This window comes from Choloepus didactylus, chromosome 9, assembly GCF_015220235.1.
Source record: "Choloepus didactylus isolate mChoDid1 chromosome 9, mChoDid1.pri, whole genome shotgun sequence".
Lineage (NCBI taxonomy): Eukaryota > Metazoa > Chordata > Mammalia > Pilosa > Megalonychidae > Choloepus > Choloepus didactylus.
In genome coordinates this window covers 19,764,131-19,784,913 of record NC_051315.1, presented here as the reverse complement: position 1 = coordinate 19,784,913, position 20,783 = coordinate 19,764,131, and the positions used below count along the sequence as shown (strand labels likewise).

The following is a 20,783-nucleotide window of genomic DNA, read 5'->3' as shown; positions in this document are numbered from 1 at the left end:
TCTGTCTTGGAGAACAATCCATGTGCACTTGAGAAGAATGTATATCCTGCTGTTTTGGGGTGCAGTGTTTTGTATATGTCTGTTAGGTGTCTCATTCATTTATCATATTACTTAAGTTCTCTGTTCCTTTTTGATCTTCTGTCTGTTCTATCTATTGATGGGATTATTGTTTTGAAGTCTCCATCTGTTATTCTAGAAGTATCTGTTTCTTACATCAGTTTTCCAAGTGTTTTGCCTCATGTATTTTAGGGCACTGTGGTAAGGTGCATAAATATTTATGATTGTTATTTCTTTTTGGTAGATTGCCCCTTTTATTAATATATAGTGCCTTCTTTGTCTCTTAAAACAGCTTTCAATTTAAAGTCTTATTTTGTCCAGTATTAGTATTGCTACCTCAGCTTTGTTTTGTTCACTATTTCCATGGAATGTTTTGTTCCATCCTTCACTTTCAACTTGTGTCTAGTTATCTTTTATGATGTATCTGACTGATGCCTTGCTCATTTCTGTTTCTGTGTATTTTTAAAACACTGTCTTTGTGGTACCGTTGGGTTTTTATTATTCAACCTACCTTTAACACCTACTAATTTGAAAAGATACCAGCTTACCTTCAATAACATATACATTCTCTGCTCCCATATCTATTTCCCCTCTTTATGTTGCTTTTGTCCCACTTTATATTTTGCACATCCATTATCAGGAAGTATGCCTTTTTCTTGCTCAATTATATTGTAACTTTTATAGGAATTAGAGTAGAGTTGTGTATATTGAGGATACAGTACTATTGGGTTTTGCATTTACCCTTTCAGTTACCCTTATTTATCATCTTCATTTCTTTACACTATTCCAAGCCACTCTCTCCTGTCTTTTCCTTTCAACTTGCAGAGCTCTGTTTAGTAATTCTTGTAGGGCAGGTCTTTTGTTGACAAACTCAGTTTCTGTTCATCTGTGAGTATTTTAAACTCCTCCTCATTTTTGAAGGACAGGTTTGCTGAATAAAGAATTTTTGCCTGGCAGTTTTTCTCTTTCAGTGCCTTCAATATATCACACCAGTGCTGTCTTGCCTCCATGGTTTCTGATGAGAAATCAGCATTGAGTTTTATTGAGGATCCGTTGTATGCGACAAATTGCTTTTCTCTTGCTGCTTTCAGATTTCGTTTTTATCTTTGGCATTTGACATTTGGATTAGTGTGTGTCTTAAAGTAGGTCTATTAGGATTTATTCTGTTTGGAATATGTTGAGCTTCTTGGACATGCATATTTATGTCTTTCATAAAAGTTGGGGAATTTTTGGCCATTATTTATGTGTAGACCTTCGTTTTCATTTAAAATTTGATAATTTATATGTTTATTACATAAAAGAAAAGTATATTTGATGTAAGATTTGAAGCAGGTCTTTCAAATTGAGGTAGAATTGTTTTATGTTTAAATTAGTGTTGCCAGTACTAAGAAATTTTAGAAAATAGATTGCACTAAATCGATAAGATCCCTTCCAACCTAAAGTTCTAGGTAAGGTATCTTAATCATTTTGTTATATAGTTTGAAATTGTTGAAACATTGAAAGTTAAAATCCTAGTGCCATTCTTCCTTTAACATAGATTGCAAGGTGGTCATACACTGTATTGATCAGTATAATAGTCTCAGTACATGTTTTTCTTTTCCTGGCATGATTTTCATCATAGTTTTTTATTCCAGTTTATTTGTGAAATATAGTTGGTTTTCTGTAGGTTCTGTTCCCGCTTACTGGTTCAGTGTCAATGATCTATTGGTATCTTCAAACAGCTTCTTTGCTGTTGAGATGTTTTTCAAAGCAAAAAGAAACATGAACCATTGAACTAAGTAAAAGTACTGTCACTCACATACCTTTACTAGGGAAACATTTAAATTTGCAGAAACAAAAGTATCTGACATAAGAGATGCTAATACTTTTACATTCTAAATGTAACTGGATTTACTATTTTAAAAACATCCTTTTGATAAGTGGATTTCCTTATTTTTAGAAAAGTGCACAGAAAAATATGGCATTTATCAGCATTATAGCCTCCTAAGATTTTATCATATTGTTTCTTTTTGATTTTTAAGAGCAAGATAGCATCATTGATTTCCATGCCGAAATACCCTGTATACAGTTGACACCACAAAAATGTTTGATACAATATCAAATATGTTTTTTGTTCTTCTCTTTCCTTATTTCTGCCGTTTTGGATTTTTTGAATCTTTTTAGAATTCCATTTTTAATTTACTTTTGGACTTTTTAAACCATACCTCTTTGCATTTTTAAGTGATTAGTCTAGAAATTACAAGATACATCTTTAACAACAGTTACTACTCACAGTTTACTTAGACTTAATATTTTAAAACTTTATGTAAATGGTAGAAATCTTGCAACCCTGCAGGTCTATTACCTTTCTCTCCTCCTGTCCCACTCTTCTTTTTTGCTGTAATTGTCATAGCTATTACTTCTGTATACAGTGTAAACCAAACCCACAAGAGACTGAGTTTTTTGCTTTAAACAGTCACATGTATTTTTAAAGATAAAGAGGGAAAAATAGTCTTTTATATTTACTCAGCTGTTTATCCTTTCTGATACTCTTCATTAAGACTTGTATTTCCCTCTTTGGTGTCATTTCCTCTCAGCCTGATGAACTTTTTCTTTCTTTCTTTTTTTTTTTTTTAATTTTATTTTGAAATAAATTCAAACTTACAGGAACAGTTGCAAAAACAATACACACCCCATACACAGAACTCCAGCATACCCCGAACCCCCTCCCCCAATACCCCATCCACCAACTTTAACATCCTGTCACACCTCCATTTCTTTCTTTCCGTCCCTCTCTCCCTCCCTCCCTATCTATCATCATCATCTGTTTCTCTGTCTTCTGAACATATGAGAGCAGGCTGCACACATCCTTAAAAAAACAATATAATTCACGTATACATTTCCCATGAACGAGAACATTCTTTTATGTATTCCCATTAAGCACTGCTAAGAAGTTCAAGAAATTTAACATTGATACAAAGCTTACAAAGCTTGTATTCTGTATTTCCATTGTTTTTTTCCTTATGTCCCAACTGTGTCCCTTTGAGCCTCCTCTCCTCCATCCTCAGATCCCATCCAGGATCATCCTTGGCATTTAATTGTCTTTATCTATTTAGACTTTTTTTTTTTCCCCCACTTCTGGAAACATATATGCAGCCTAAATCCTCCCATTCCAACCCCTCCCTAGCGTTCCATCAGTGGGATTAATCACATTTAGAATGTTGCAATGCTATCACCTTCCCACCATCCATTACTAGAAATTTCCCTTCACCCCAAACAAAAACATTACACTCATTTCTTAACTCCCCATTTCCCTTTCCCCCACTTCTTGTAACCCATACTTCACTTCTCATCTCTGTGGTCATGTTCTCTGATACTTTCTTTGTGTTTACCATGGGGCTTAAATTTAACCTCTTAAGTCTATAACAATCTTGTTTTTCTTTGATACCAACTCAACTTCAATAGGACACATAAACTACATTCCTTTACTCCTCCATTCCCCCACCTTTATGTAGTTCTTGTCAAACATTACATATTTTACATTGAGTCCAAAACCACTGATTTATCATTACAGTTTATGTATTTTAGATCCTGTAGGAAGTAAATAGTGGAGTTACAAATCAAAAATACAGTAGTATTGTTATTTATATTTAGCATGTGATCTTTACTGGAAATCTTTATTTCTTCATGTGGTTTCAGTCAGTTGTTTAGTGTCGCTTCCTTTCAGCCTGCTCAGTTCCCTTTAGCATTTCTTATAGGGCTGATCTACTGGTGATGAAGTCCCTCAGCTTTTGATTATTCGGGAATGTTTTCATCTCCCCCTCATTTTTATCCTCCAGGTGTTTGTGAATTTTCTAAGTCTCTGATGGTTATTGACTTCTATTTATATTCCATTGTGGTCAGAGAATGTGCTTTGAATAATTTCAATTCTTTTAAATTTATTGAGGCTTGTTTTATGTCCCAGCATATGGTCTATTCTGGAGAAAGATCCATGATCACTAAAGAAGAATATGTGTTCTGGTGATTTGGGATGTGATGTTCTGTATATGTCTATTAAATTTCTCTATAGCTCTCTCTCCTTTCTTTGTTTCTCTGTCGGTAGGGATCCCTTTAGTATCTGAAGTAGGGCAGGTCTTTTATTAGCAAAATCTCTCAGCATTTGTTTGTGAAAAATTTAAGCTCTCCCTCAAATTTGAAGGAGAGTTTTGCTGGATAAAGTATTCTTGGTTGGAAATTTTTCTCTCTCAGAATTTTAAACATGTCATGCCGCTGCCTTCTTGCCTCCATGGTGGCCACTGAGTAAGTCACTGGCCACCATGTAAGTAAGTAGTGAGTAGTCACTACTTAGTCTTATGTTGTTTCCTTTGTATGTGGTGAATTGCTTTTCTCTTGCTGCTTTCAGAACTTACTCATTCTCTTCAGTATTTGACAGTCTGATCAGAAAATGTCTCGGAGTGGGTTTATTTGGATTTATTCTATTTGGGTTTCGCTGAGCACTTATGCTTTGTGAATTTATATTGTGTAGAAGGTTTGGGAAGTTCTCCCCAACAATTTCTTTGAATACTCTTTCAAGACCTTTACCCTTCTCTTCCCCTTCTGTGACACCAATGAGTCTTAAATTTGGATGTTTTATTTTATCTATCATATTCCTGAGATCCATTTTGATTTTTTTCAAATTTTTTCCCCATTCTTTCGTTCTTTCATTTTCCATTCTGTGGTTGTCAAGGACACTGAGTCGTTGTTCAGCTTCCTCTAATCTTGTATTATAACTATCCAGAGTCTTTTTAATTTGGCCAACAGTTTCTTTTATTTCCATAAGATCTTCTATTTTCTTATTTACTTTTGCAATGTCTTCTTTATGCTCTTCTAGGGTCTTCTTCATGTCCTTTATATCCTGTGCCATGCTCTCGTTGTTTGAGTTTAGTTCTTTGATTAATTGCGCCAAGTACTGTGTTTCTTCTGATCTTTTGATTTGGGTGTTTGGATTTGGGTTCTCCATATCGTCTGGTTTTATCATATACTTTAAGATTTTCTGTTGTTTTTGGCCTCTTGGCATTTGCTTTACTTTATACGGTTCTTTCAGGGTCTATAAAATACCAGTCTTTAATTTGTCAGATCTACAGCTTGGTGGCGTACACTTTCTCTAACTAACCAGCAGATGGTGTCCGTGAGTCACCTATTCCCCTCAAGTCAGTTCTCCCCAACTTTGTTTTTGTGGTGTGTGGGGAAATGATTCTTGTGGGGTTCAATTGGTGCACCAAGTTTGGGTGTGTTGTTGGTGCTGTCTGCCCTGAATGTGGGGCATGTGTCTGAGCAGTTAGGGAGGCAGAGCAGCTTTAGAAATCAAACCTCCTAGGTGTTCCCGGAGATTTAAGGCTGTTGCGACAGTCCAAGCCTTCACCTCATTCCCGCCACAGATTGTCTCTGCCGCTGACCCACAAGTCCCTGGCACTGGCGTAGGGTCCCTGGGATTTCCGAGCAGGTCCCCCTTCTCAGCCGTGCTCTTCCAGGATCCCTGCTGAGGGAAGGCTGTGCCACTTCACAAGTGTGCGCCGGTCCTCCAGGAAGCCCTGGGCCACCGGGCCGTGCAGGGGCGTTCCCAGCCTGTTGTAAAGATGATTGAATGGGGTTTGTTATTTTCCCTCCTCTTCGCACAGCTCCACCTTCCCAGCTCCGGGACAATTAGCTGTGGTGCCCTAAAGGCCACTGTCCATGGCCGATATTGTGGCATGTGTGCGGTGCTGCGGGTAACACTCCCTGTCACACTGGGACCCTTGGCGTGGCTCTGGGCTATGGGTCTGGCCCTGGGTGGGAGCGTCCCAAGCCCGCCGAGGAGATGGTTGCAAGTGGCGTGCTTTCTTTCTCCTTTTGGCTCCCCTCTGCCCCCTGGCCCTGAGACAATCAGCAGGTGGTGTGGGAAGGGCTATCCTGCACTCCAGACAACAAGGCGTTGGGATAGCCCGCTCCTGCCGTGCTTCCCTGCGCGATTCTCACTGTTGTATCAGCAGTCAGTCCCAGGTTTTTTGTTTTTTAAAAAAGAACTAGTCCGTCTCCAAACACCAGCCCATAGTTTCCCCACACCACAGCGCGGCTGCCGTACTTTCAGCTGGCTTACTCACTCGTTTCAGAATGCAGACTCCCAGTTTCACCAAATGCCTGGTCCCTGTGCATTTAGCAGACCTTGTCCAGCTGGTGCATCGCTGGAACTGATGTTCTGGGTCACTTTCTGGCTTTTATCTAGTATTTTTCACAGAGGCGTTTTTTTGCCCTGTCTTATTACTTAACCACCATCTTGGGTTCTCCACCTGTGAACTTTCTTTAGTATCTCTTATAGTGCAGATCTGATGGCAATGGGTTTTCTTTTATCTGAAAAATGTCTATTTCACTTTCATTATTGATAGATGTTTTTGCTGGCTAGAGTTCTGGATTGACATTTTTTCCCCCTTGAGGCTTTGAAATAATGTCTTCCGCTATCTCCTGGCCTCCCTAGTTTCTCATGTGAAGATTGTGGTCATTTGCATCTTGTTCCTGTTTTAATTAGTCATTTTTCTCTGGATGCTCTCCAGATTTTCTTTTTGTCTTTGATTTTCAGCAATTTGATTATAATGTGCCTAAGTGTTGTTTTCCCTGTATTTATTCTGCTTGAGTTTTCTTGTGCCACTCAAATCTGTACATTCATTTAATTGGGAAGTTTCCAGCCATTATTTCCTCAAAAAAGGTTTGCTACCCTTTCTCCCTTCTCCCTCTGCAACTTTAATATGTTAATTTTTTGATAGTGTCCAAGAATTCTCTAAGGTTCTGTTTGTTTGCTTAAATCGTTTTTTTTTTTTTTTTCCTTTTCTCTTCCCTTTCTTCAAGTTCCCCCGTTCTTCTTTCATTTCCATCATGCTGCTTTACTCGTTCAGGGATTTTTTTGTATCTGATATTGTGATTTTCAGTTCCGGAATTTCCTTTTATTCTTTCATAAAAAGTGTTAATCCCTCTGCTGATATTTTCTATATCATTCATTACAAGGGTATTTTTCTTTACTTCATTGTAATAGACATAATAGCTGCTCTCAACTCTTTATCTCATAATTCTGACATCTGGGTCATCTCTGGATTGCCGTCTATTGGTTGTGTTTTCCCTTGAGAAATGGTCTTATTTTCCTGGTTCTTCCTCTTTGGAGTAAGTTTGTTTTGTATAAATATACCACACATTTTATCCATTCTTCTATTCATAAGCGATTGTTTCGCTTCCAGTTTGGGGCCATTAGGAACAAAGCTATAGTGAATATATACACATCTTTGTGTGAATATATGTTTTCATTTCTCTTGGGTAAATACCTAAGAGTAGAATTTCTAGGTCATATGGCAAATGAATGTTTAACTGTTTTCCAAAGTGGTTGTATCATTTTGCATTCCAACCAGCAATGTATGAGAGTTCCCAAGTATACTTTAGTTTGTATTTCTTTTATCCCATGGAGTTGAGCATCTTTTCATTTACTAGCTATTTCTATTCCTTTTTCTGTGAATGGTTAATGTCCTTTGCTTTTCCTTTTTCCTTCCCTCCCTGCTTTCTTCCCTCCATTCTTCCCTTTGTTGTTATCAACTTTTAGGTATCCTTTATATATTAAGGAGATTAACTCTTTGTCTCTGAGTGCAGATACATTTTCTCTGTTGGTCATTTTTCTTTTGACTATTTTCAGTGTGTTTCTGTAAAGATATTTTTAATATTCACAGTTGAAACATCAGTCTTTTGTTGTTGTTGTTGTTTTATAGTGTCTAGATTTTAAAGTTACAGTTAGAAAACCTTCCCCACTCCAGGACTATAAAGGAATTGTCCCACATTTTCTTTGAGAACTTGTGGTTTGATTTTTTCCTCCTTTTAATCTTTGATACATCTGGATATATCCTGTTTAATGCATGCTTTATGGACTCAATTTTATTTTTTTCAAGTAGTTACCAAGTTTAGATTATTTTTTGATTAAAATTGAAAAGACAAAGGCTCACAATAAAAACAGTAAAATCATTTCTAATTAGGAAATACAGTAAAGGATTTGCAGGCAGTAGAACATCATTTTAAGATTTTTGAGTTCAGAAGAGATTTTTAGGGAGATTATTCTGTCCTTTGTGAGGTGTTAGAGGTAGTAAACAGTTGGAAGCAAGGTGTCCTGTTAGGGCACTGTTGGATAGTGATGCTTTGAATTGCTGTGGTGACACATGGAAATAAATATGGTGGTATTAATATGAGGAATCATATGAAGGAATAATTGGGTAATAATCCTTCTAGTAAGTGCTTGTAAAAGAGTAGGCTTAGGGAAGGTATTGTGGTTCAGACTGTTGATGATGGTTTCCTGTTGAACAGTTTTTCATTTTTTATGGTATGGTCAGCTCCATTCATCCAACGGGGGACAAAGTATACTGCTGATGCCTCTGTAGCGGGTACTTTTAAAAACTTATGCTACAGTGTTTTATTTCAGCTAAGTTACAGTTAATTTCATTGTGGGAACAGATTATTCATATCAGGTGATGGTGGTTTTGTGTATTTGAGTAATTTGTTCTAATTTTTTTGTCTCCAGAGGAGAGTGAGCTGTTCAATCATACTGACCTCTATTACTAGAGTCCTGTTTTTCTAAACTTGCAGATTTTATGTTAAGATGAGACTCTGAGTTGGAAGAATAAAAGATAGCTGGCAGCAGAAGTGTGATAAAAATATATCAGATACAAGCTACAAATCTGAATCTTCTACAATCTGACTTTCATCTGTGTGTAAAGGGATAATATGTGTCATAGCTATAAGCATTTAAAAGTTTAGTTATCTGTAGGTCCTTTATTTGATTATGGGAGGAATGGAAAATTTGGAGAGAATGGATATAAAGAGTACTTAGAGCTGACATTTATTATAGTGTGGACTGTGTTCAGGTTACTGCTCTTAATGCTTTATCTTGTTTAATACTTTGAACAATCTTGCATTATTTTTCCTTATTTTACAGATGAAGGAATCAAGGCTCAGGTATTGTTAAATAATACTTGTACTTAAAGGACAAGGGTAGTCAACTATCTGGGGAAATTTTGAAAATTTTTACTGAGGCAGTGACACTTAGCCTGAATTTTGGAGGATGAGTAGGCACTAAGCAATTGCATTCAGGGGTGGAAGGCTAGCATCCCTGGATCAGTGGCATGAAATGACTTGTTTTGTTCAGCAGTTTTTATGACTAGGGAATCTGGTGTGTTGGCAGGACAGCTGGAAGAGGTGGTCAGGGGCCAATTATATATATATATATTTTGATAGGAGGTTGAAGTTTATTTATCATATATACAAGTCATGCCAGACAACTGAGAAAGTACTATTTACAGAAAATATCATAGATTAAAAATACATCGTATTTGTATTTTAATACAGTAACAGGGTACCAGGATTCAAACAAGGAAGTCTGATTCCAGAGTTTGTATTATATAGTTACTTATTCTGCTACAAGGTGGAGGTAAACTTTGGCAGTGTATTTCTGAAAAGTCAAACACTAATAAATTTCATATACTTGGCTTTGTGTCTGTGGAGGAAGATACAATTTCTTGAGCACATTTGCCAATTTCTGAGTCTTCCACTTCAGAATCCTCACCAGTTTCCTCTTCAGAATCGAACTCCTGACTATCCAGTGATTCAAAGTTATCCCGAGTTTCGTCTTTCAGTCTGTCTATCACCTCTGCCATATATTGTACATGTTCTGCTACTTCTGCCAGTTCTTTATTCTCTTTTTTCAGGCAGGCAATTTCATTGTCCTTTTGTTCAATTTCTTTATGAAGTTTCTCATTTTCTTTAAGTGTTTCATAGAGCGCCTTCCTCCATTTTTCCACCACTGCTTTCCAATATTGAGAGGATGGATTTCCTTTAACTGTAAAATCAAATGCTTCTTGGGTGACTCCTTCAGGATTTATATTTTCACTATATTCTGGGTCCAGAACTACTCCAGAGCTGAAAGTCTTTGATGTTAACTGACCATTCCCATGCTTCTTTTTGGATAAGCCTTTGGCTAGCTCATATTCTCTTCCAACAAGAGATCCGGCTGCAGAAGGCTGGATCATCTTCAGAGTTCTTGGGACTGAACTATTCTTTACATTCTCTTGGAGTTCTTGTTTCTGCTTCATGCTGGGATTCATTATACAGCTGGTGAAGCACAGAGGACTGGTAATTCAGAAACAATATGGTTCACACCAGGTGGAAACACTCAATCGTTGCAGCGAATGCACATAGCTGTGGCAGCGGTGCCTTGCACAAGGCCCATGACCATCCCATTCTCGTTCCTAACAGCTGGAGTCGCTGATGCGAACCACTGGGGCCAAATGTTAAAAGGCTTTTGTATGCCTTGCATTGTTGTTTGATTTTTTTTTTGACATGGACAGTGGGGAACCTTTGAAGGGGTTTAGTTAGTTGAGCAGTATCACATTTGAACAGTTCATGTTTTCCCCTTATTTTTTTTTCTTATTTTTAATGATTTAACTGTTGGCATTTTCTGTTTTTAGTTTGGATGCTAAAGCATCCCTAAAGGACCTCCTCTTTTTCTTTTAAGGTAGAAAAAATTCCCGCAGAGATTATTAGAATCCAAGAATGTCACAGCAATTTACCTGCCTACCATTTAGCAGCAGTTTTGAATATTGAGTACTTTAATCTATTGTTTTTACCTTCTCTTTAAAGCTAGCTCATACTCAGTAGTTTTCCCCATATAGCCACAAGGCCACCTGTCTCCTAAGTAGCCCCCAACATGCTGTTGGTCAAATCTCAGTTTTTAGTTTCTAATTGTCATTGTTATGATGATGGTATAAAGGTAAGAATATAACCTGAAACTGCTGTGGCAAAAAAATTCTAAATTATATTTCTTTTTGAATAATAATGCATGCAAATGGAGTATGAAACTATATGCAGTTAAGGATTGCCCTCTCATCCCTGTCCATCAGCTACCTAATTCCATTCCCTAGAGACAACTATAATTACTGATTTATTGTATACCCTTCCAGAGATAATTCTGTGCCTATACAATCAAATATATTTTGTATGTTCTTACTCTTCCCCCTTTTCTTTTATACAAATATAGCATATTTACACACTGTTTTGTACTTTGCTTGTTCAATTGCCAATATACTTTTTGGAGATGGTTGAATATCAGTATATAAAGAATGTCTTTAATCTTTTTTTTAAATGGCTGTTTAATATTCTGTAGTAGGAATTTAGCTGAGTTTATTTAGTTTCCCTTTTGATGGACATTTAGATTATTTCCAGTATTTTGCTATTATAAGCAAGACTGTAGCAAATTATATATGTGTTATTTCACACATATTTGCATATCCTTGTAGGAATAGTATCTTGAGATGGAATTTCTGGGTCAAAAACTAGAGGCATTTATAATTTTGTTGCCATTTTGAAAGTAATGATGTTAACATGAGTTATATATTATTTGTATATTATTTGCTCAGAATGGAATCCCCTTCTATATAGCAAAGTCTAAGAAAGGAATTAAATTCATAATTACTAAGATTTTAGTGAAATCTTTCTAAAATTCTTTTTGCAGGTATACAAAACTAGGATATGCTGGAAATACAGAACCACAGTTTATCATCCCTTCCTGTAAGTATCTCTTTGAAGCCACAAATGAGCTGATTTAAAGCTCTCTTTTCCTGATAATTAAATTAAAAGAGGTAATCAGCTCTCACATTATAAAATTTAGTACATTAAAATCATGATTTACCAAATTCTATGTGCTGCCCCATTTCTGAACCTCTGACCATTCATTTTAGCTTTCTGTTTAGCTTTTGTGTACCAAATCTAGCAAATACCCTTTTTAAAGAATGACCTGATAATTTACAAAAACAGTTTTCTACTTTGAGGATATTGCTCTTGATTATGGAGTTTTTTTTTTTTGTTGTTGTTTTTTGTTATAACTCAGCCAGTTTTAGTGTTGTAGACACAGAGTTTAAAATGACTGGATATAGACAGAGTCACTGTCTCTTACTGATGAACATGGACATTAGATAAGGAAAGCCTGTAGATGAGATTCACAGTTGCTTTCATATATCTTTGTTTTCCAGGAACTTTACAGTGAGCCATCTCAATGTCTATGTACATTATAAATAAATTACTAGGGAGATTATAAGTAGTACTAGTGTACCAAAGACATCTATTATCACTAAATCATTAAACTTGTTAATATTCAAGAAACAAACCAAAAGAGTTTAAAGTGAAAAATTCTTCCAGTAATTTTTTCCTGTCTTTCAAAAAATTTTTAATAGTAGTTTTTTTGGTTGTGTAGTTGGTATTTCATTTTGTTTTTTGATTGCTATCCCGTAGTGGTTGTTGGATGTCCTCTGTTGCTATTTTTCTTTTGTTCTACTTCTTCTTAGAATCACCTTCAGAAGAAGAGTAAATCTATATACATGGTCTTGTTGGTACTGAATATAATTTAGAACGACCATTTCTTTAGGTACTGCTTTCTTAAAGTAAAGAAATAATGCTAGGTATTGGATTTTTAAAATATAATTTTGTTTAAATTTTTTTTTTTTTACTAGAAGTTGAATTATTTTAAAATAGATGTTAAGGAGTATTTACTTAATAGAATCATTGTGAATAATGCATGTGGAATATATTGCAATGTTTAGCACTTAAGTACCCAATAGCTGTTAGCTATTTCTAGTTTCATTTCTGTCCATTGACACACACACAAATTTCATCAAAACATCCTTTGTCATTTTTGTATGTTACCTCAGAAAAATTTAAGTTTTATCCTCAGGGTATACAACTTAACATAGTTTCTCTCTTGTATTGGTTAGTCTATTAAGGATAAACATAAACTGTCAAAATAAACTATCACAGAATAATGTGGAGATTGATTAGCAAAGTTTCTAAAAAGTTATTACTGTGGGTATATTTTTGATAGTATTTAGAAGCACAGGGTATTTGAATTCTTTTTTATTTAAAAGGCTACTTTATTGTTACAGTCTAGTATTTTTTCCCCATCAAATTTAGGAGTAGACTGTAGATTAAGAATTTTTTTCCTTTCAGTATTGTCTACCCAGTTTATTAAGGATATAATTGTTATTAAACAAAAATGTAACAGTTAAATGTCCTAAGAGCTCAGATGCATTCAGATAATAATTATTTTGAATGAAGGACCGCTTAATTTGAAGAACTTAATTAGAAATAAATAACGAACAAGTTTTAGTTCTAGAGCTGTATGCTGGATTATTTAAGGGGGATTGTTGTTTTACTTAAATTATTCAAGATTTCCTTTTGTATGTGTGATCAAAGTTTAACAAACCTTTAAGCTGGTTATATTAAATTACTAGTCCATAATAGTATAAATAAGCTTTTTTTTTCTTAAATTCTCCTTACATTTTTCTTTTTCTCATTCTTAAATGTACTTCTTTTTCATTTCTTAGTGTTCATCAAGCATATGTTCACTTTGTAGAAATGTAATTTTACTCATAAAATAGATCTTTTATGATTTTTAAAAAATATAACTGAAACATTCCCATAACAATACTTCTCTTTTTAGTATTTAATGTTTGAAGCCTTGTTTCTGAGTGAAAGTTGAGATTTCATTGTGTTAAAATTGTGTTAAGTGAATTTTGTTACAGGTTTTTTATGCGGCCTTTGTATATTAGTTTGACAGTTTAGATATGCTAGGTGATGTTTTGTTTCAGAACACTTTATAATGGAAGAAGTGTAAGTTAAAAGTTTGTTTTGTTTGAAGAAAATGAATTTTTGACATTTCTAAATAACTTGTCTGTTTTTTTAAAGGTATTGCTATTAAGGAGTCAGCAAAAGTGGGTGATCAAGCTCAGAGGAGGGTGATGAAAGGTGTTGATGACCTAGACTTCTTCATTGGTGATGAAGCAATAGAAAAGCCTACATATGCAACAAAGGTATGTTTTTATGATTTGTTTAAATAAATAGCATTTCATTTTACTAATTTAAAGGCCTAATACCCTCAACCTCTTCATAATAAGAAATTTCCTGTGGTCTCCTCCCAGCCTTGCTTTAATTCCACTTGTTGTGTTTGTGTGTGTGTGTGTTTTCCATAAGGAAACTTTCAGCTTATTCCAATGAGCAGAATTTACTTTTCCACACCCACTGCATCTCAGAGCCCACCATGGGATTGGCTTGCTTTTACCCTCCACCTTGCCACATCTGGACCATTTCCTTCCCACCTTTATTCAAGTCTATACTGTTTTTACTTTTTGAAGCTATGTCATCTGGAAATGATGCCCTCTTTTTCTCCCCTTTCCTTTTTCCCTTTCTCTTTCCCTATTTCTCTCTTTCTGTTCTGGGATATAACTTACATGCAATAAAATATGTAGCTCTTTAAGTGTACAGTTTGAAGAATTTTTATGACTATGCTCATAAAAGTTCAAAATACAGAGCAATTCTGGTAACCCAGAAGCTTTCTTTGTGCCTCCTCCCACAGTCACTGCTCCCTACCAAAGATGAAATCCATCATCCTACTTTTAGGCTTCAACTTTGCCTAATTTGCAAATCTCCTCTATTGTATCTTTTTTCTTCTCTTCTCCCCCAATTATTTGTTGTTGAAAAACCTTGTGAGTATAAAAGCTCACTAAATGCTGAAGGTACAGTGGTAAATAAGACTTCAAAGCTGTTATAATGTTGTGGAAAGGAAGACAGTGAAGAAATAATTATAAGTGTTATGGGTTAGAAAAAGCAAAGTATAGGATTCTCTGGGAGTATATGACAAGAGTAGTCTAAGCTAGTGTGGGGATGCAGCAAAGTCCTTGTCCATAAGCTTAAATCTTTTAAGCTGAGGCTTACAGAATAAAATTGGAGCTAGCTGGGTGAAGAGTGTAGGCAAGGTTCTTTTAGACAGAGACAACAGTGCTATATGGTAAGGCTTTGAAGTGGAGGGAGCTGGGAACTACAAGACCAGTATGCTTGTAGGATAGAAATGAGGTAGAAAAAGCTGGATAGGTAGGCCAAGGGAAGATCAATGGAAAGTGTCATTAGGCCATGTTAAAGAACTTGAACTCTATCCCATGGGTAACATTAATGGGTTTAACTAGAGGGGTACTTTTGGTGATTTAAAGCACAGATATTGGAGACTGCTTGGGCTTGAATTCTGGCTCTGTCACTTTTCTAGCTTTTTTAGATCATGCAAGTGACTTACCTGTCTGAAGTTCAATTTCTTCATCTGTAAAATGGAAATATTACTTCAGGTTTGTGAGGCTTAATAAGATAATGTACATAAAGAAATTGTTACAGTGCTTTGAACATAATAAATACTCAGTATATATTTATTGTTTCTGTTATTTAGAAAGATTACTCAGGCTGCAGTGACAAGAGAAATTATTTGAGAGCAGTGGGAGTGATTGTGGGAAGATCAGATCATCAACTACTGCAGTAGTTGAGGCAAGGTATATTAGTAATTCAGATAGAAGTGACAGCAGTGGGAATGGAGAGAAGAGGAAATTGTGTTTGTGTATTTACAGACACAGGCACACACATACACATACATACACTTAACTTTTATTTTGGAAAACTTTATTTACGAAAGTACAGAAAATAATATAATGAACTCCTTTGTGCCCATCAAACAGCTTCAACAATTATCCATCTATGGATTATTTTAAAGTAAATCCAAGATATGATTTCATCTACAAATACTTCTTAAAGATAAGGACTTTTTGAAAGATAACAGTCACATCTAAAATCACTATAATTTCTTGTTATCATCCAATACCCAGTTAGTTCTCAAACTTCCCTGAGTTCCTATATTGGAAATAGTATTTCCTATATATATGTTAATCTTTTTGAATCAAGAGTCAGATAAGGTCTACTTATTGGATTTGATTGATAAGTTTCTTTTTATCTATAGTTTCTTCTCCCTGTTTTGTTTTTCCTTCTTGCTTTTATTTGTTGAAAAAAACCTGTTTGTCTTGTAAAATTTCCCAGGTTCTGGATTCTGCTGATTGCATCTTTATTGTGCCATTTAACATGATCCTCTATTTCCTCTATTTACTTTTCTTATTGTAAAATGGTAGTTAAATCTAGAGGTTTGATCAGATGTATGTTAATTTTTAATTTTTTTGATAAGAATAAAAAAGTGAATATTTAAGAATGATGAATTCCCAAGTGGTAAACTAGCAATAGTAATGAGGATAATTCCCAGTTCTGGGTAGTCTCTTAATTGAGATTGAGAACATAAATAAGAAATATTTTTGATTAGAGAGGAGAGGATAAGTCAGTTATGAACACGCTATGTTTGAGGCACCTGTGAGATATCTGAGAAGTTGTTAAATCAGTCACATATATGAATCTTGGAGCTTAGAAACAAGAGAGAGCTGGAGAGAGAGATTCTTTGCCTCTGGAGGGGATGAGATTACCTATATGAGTGTATAGGAAGAGGCCAAGATGAGTAGAGGAGGAAAAACCTGCAGAAGAGGCTGAGAAGGCATGGTTAGAAAGTGAGGAGTAAATAGGGAAGACTGATAAAACAGTGTGGAATGCTGCTAAAATCTCAAGTAGGGTGGAGTCCATAGAATATTTGCTGTCTAGCTACAAGGAGGTCGTCTGTAACTTTAGTGAGAATAATTTTAGAAGAGTAGTGGTGCTGGATTAAAGTAGGTTGGATTGTGAAATAATGGGTAAGGAAAAAATGACAGTAAGGACTATTCGACAAGGCTTCACTGTGATTGGGAGGAAAAGACAGATGAAGAGACAAGTTATGTGGTTAAGGTAGAAGAGATGTTGAAATCCCATTGGAGAAAGAGTAAAATAATAGGAAAGATAAGGTATAATCACTATTGCATGGTCTCTGAGAAAGCTGGAGGAATGGGATCCAGAGAACTGATTAATACATTGATATGTGGAACAGTTCTTAAATTATAATACAATTCCATGAGACAAAAGAGTAGGTGTGGAATCAGTAGTTTTACAGATTTGGTGGAGGGAAATTGATTCCTGACTGTTGGCTTCTGCTTTTCTGTGAAATACATAGTGACGTCATCTGTTGCTTAGGGAATGGAGGGAGAACGTAAAATCTTAATGTTAGGGAGAACACTTAAAATTAACATTATGGAGAGTAAAGATGAACAGAGTAGGAAAGCAAAGGTTTGCCAGGCGAGGGTAGGTCTATTTTGAGAATGGTGATTATTAGTTTTTAGTTTTATCAACTTCGCTATGTATATTTCTTCAGTTTAGTTGGCATCCTGGGTCTAAGCAAGTTTAGGGTAGGATCATGCTGTGTTAATCTTTGGCAAATGGGATGGCAAGAGAAAATGCTAATTAATAGTCAAAATGATGGGCCATAAAATCTAAACTTTGTGTGTGGGGATTTAAGGCTAGGGAATAATTACAGCAGTCAGCAGACTAGAAATCTAATTGTGATCAAAAAGCTATGGTGTGATGGTGTAGAGTTTGCTAGAATGATAAGAGCTTGTGATAAGAGAGTGGTGTGCCTGCATTTCCTGGATTTAGAGATGATTGTGATAAAAGATCTAAACTTGCAAAAAGGGAAAGTAGAAATCAAGGTAAATGAAGCAGTCAGTGAGTTGAGAGGCCAGAGTTTCCTCTCCACTGATTCTGTCCTCTGTCTTAAACACATTTTCAAATCTTGTGAATGCTACCAACAGACCAACCAACCAACCAACCAAAACAGCAAAACTTCTCTTAACCTTTTTTCTTATCTTCTATCCTCAGCCTTGGCTATGCATCTGCTCTTCCTTTTAAAACCAAACTTATTTAGTCTCCAATTAATATCGAACATCTTACTTTGTCTCAAATTATTTGATAAGCTCACCACTGATGACTTCTTTGTTAAATCCATTTGTATATAATAGTCCTAATCCTGCTTGATTTGTCTATCATCTTAAAAGTCTTTTCTCCTTTGGCTGCCACAGGATTACTCCGTTGGTTCTCTTCCTAACTTGGGTAATATAGTCTTTTTGTTTGTCATTGTTACTGGTTTATTTGTCTGTTTTTTCCCATTATTGTCACTGACTTAAATGTTACCCAAGACTCAAATGTTAGTATTCCCCAGGTGCTATCCTTGGGAGATACTAAAGATTTTCTCTAGGTGATCTTCATCCACTTTTTTGTCTACTATTTGTTTTATTTTGTTTTTGTTTTAATAGTGGCCAATCCGCCATGGAATAGTTGAAGATTGGGACTTGATGGAAAGATTTATGGAGCAAGTGATCTTTAAATACTTAAGGGCAGAACCTGAAGACCATTATTTTCTTTTGGTAAGTAAAGATTATAATTTCACCGAGGAAATTTTTGAAGAACTTTAGAGAACTTTTGTATCACACTTGTTCTTGAACTCAGTTGTACTTAATTATTTGTTGAGTTGTCATATGTCTAAAAGACTCTTATAATTCTGTCTTTAAGACCATCCAGTTACGGATTCCAATGGAAGAGTAGTATATTGAAGCAGCAAAGTAGGCACTTAAGAAGTGCTTTTGATAATTATATATAATCTTTTTTCCCCTTTATTAGAGAAGTTGTGGGTTTGCAGAACAATTATACACATAGTTCCATGGATTTTTTTTAAAAAAATTTTATTCTGTTAGCATGCATACAATCTAACATTTCCCCTTCTAATCATATTCAGATATACATATATATATTTCAGTGCTGTTAATTGTGTTCACAACGTTGTGCTGCCATCACCACCGTCCATTTCTGAAACATCTCCATCATTCCAAATAGGAACCCTGTGCATTGTAAGCCTTTACTTCCCATTCCCTCTCCCCACCCTTTCCCCTGATAACCTATCTTTTAGATTCTGACTCTATGAGTTTGCTTATTCTAATTGTTTCAAATCACTGAGGTCATACAACATTTGTCCTTTTGTGTCTGTCTTATTTCACTCAGCATAATGCCCTCAGTCCATGTCGTTGGATTCATCAGGACTTCATTCCTTTTCATGGCTAATAATATTCCCTTTTATGTATATACCACATTTATTTATTTTTTAAATTCATTTTATTGAGATATATTCACATATCATGCAGCCATACAAAACAAATGGTACATTTGATTGTTCATAGTACCATTACATAGTTGTGCATTCATCACCAAAATCAATCCCTGACACCTTCATTACCACACACACAAAAATAACAAGAATAGTAATTGAAGTGAAAAAGAGCAATTAAAGTAAAAAAGAACACTGGTGCCTTTGTGTGTTTGTTTGTTTCCTTCCCCCATTTTTCTCCTCAATCATCCATAAACTAGACAAAGGGGAGTGTGGTCCATATGGCTTTCCCAATCACATTGTCACCCCTCATAAGCTACATTTTTATGTAATCGTCTTCAAGATTTATGGGTTCTGGGTTGTAGTTTGATAGTTTCAGGTATTTACTGCTAGCTACTCCAATTCACTAGAACCTAAAAAGGGTTGTCTATATTGTGCATAAGAGTGCCCACCAGAGTGACCTCTCGGGTCCTTTTGGAATCTCTCTGCCACTGTAGCTTATTTCATTTCCTTTCACATCCCCCTTTTGGTCAAGAAGATGTTCTCCATCCCACGATTCTGGGTCTATATTCCTCCCCGGGAGTCATATTCCATGTTGCCAGGGAGATTCACTCCCCTGGGTGTCTGATCCCACGTAGGGGGGAGGGCAGTGATTTCACCTTTCAAGTTGGCTTAGCCAGAGAGAGAGGGCCACATCTGAGCAACAAAGAGGCATTCGGGAGGAGACTCTTAGGCACAAATATAGGGAGGCCTAGCCTCTCCTTTGCAGCAACCGTCTTCCCAAGGGTAAAACTTACGGTAGAGGGCTCAGCCCATCAAACCACCAGTCCCCTATGTCTGTGGTCATGTTAGCAACCATGGAGGTGGGGTAGGCGAATACCCCTGCATTCTCCACAGGCTCCTCAAGGGGGCACTACATCTTTTTTTTTTCCTTGTTTTTCTTTTCTTTTTTTTTTTTTTTAACTTTCCCTTCTTTTTTAAATCAACTGTATGAAAAAAAAAATTATAAAGAAAACAAACATACAATAAAAGAACATTTCAAAGAGACCATAACAAGGGGGTAAGAAAAAGACAACTAACCTAAGATAACTGCTTAACTTCCAACCTGTTCCTACTTTACCCCAAGAAAGTTACCTAATATAGCAACATTTCTGTGAACTTGTTCCTACTATATCCATCAGAAATTAACAGACCATAGTCATTTCTGGGCATCCCCAGAACGTTAAATATCTTATCTGTTCTTCTTGGATTATTGTTCCCCCTTCCTTAATTGCTCTCTATTGCTAGTTCCCCTACATTCTACATTATAAACCATTTGTTTTACATTTTTCAAAGTTCACATTAGTGGTAGCATATAATATTTCTCTTTTTGTGCCTGGCTTATTTTGCTCAGCATATGTCTTCAAGGTTCATCCATGTTGTCATATGTTTCACCAGATCGTTCCTTCTTACTGCCGCGTAGTATCCCATCGTGTGTATATACCACATTTTATTTATCCACTCATCTGTTGAAGGACATTTGGGTTGTTTCCATCTCTTGGCAATTGTGAATAATGCTGCTATGAACATTGGCGTGCAGATATCTGTTCGTGTCACTGCTTTCCGATCTTCCGGGTATATACCGAGAAGTGCAATCGCTGGATCGAATGGTAGCTCTATATCTAGTTTTCTAAGGAACTGCCAGACTGACTTCCAGAGTGGCTGAAACATTATGCAGTCCCACCAACAATGAATAAGAGTTCCAATTTCTCCACATCCCCTCCAGCATTTGTAGTTTCCTGTTTGTTTA

At 35.9% G+C, this 20,783-nt stretch overlaps 2 protein-coding genes across 2 annotated transcripts in view; one reads left to right on the top strand and one right to left on the bottom strand.

Moving 5' to 3' along the window:
* ACTR3 (actin related protein 3) overlaps positions 1-20,783 on the top strand; it is a 107,499-nt gene that overhangs the window by 35,891 nt on the left and 50,825 nt on the right. The window contains exons 2-4 of the mRNA XM_037848921.1: positions 11,582-11,637; positions 13,807-13,931; positions 18,150-18,260. Coding sequence (XP_037704849.1) covers positions 11,582-11,637; positions 13,807-13,931; positions 18,150-18,260 — 292 coding nt within the window. The remainder of the gene's footprint in view (positions 1-11,581; positions 11,638-13,806; positions 13,932-18,149; positions 18,261-20,783) is intronic.
* LOC119543978 (geminin-like) lies at positions 9,549-10,175 on the bottom strand. The gene has a single exon (XM_037848922.1). It carries the CDS (start codon positions 10,173-10,175, stop codon positions 9,549-9,551), a length of 627 nt encoding a protein of 208 aa, XP_037704850.1.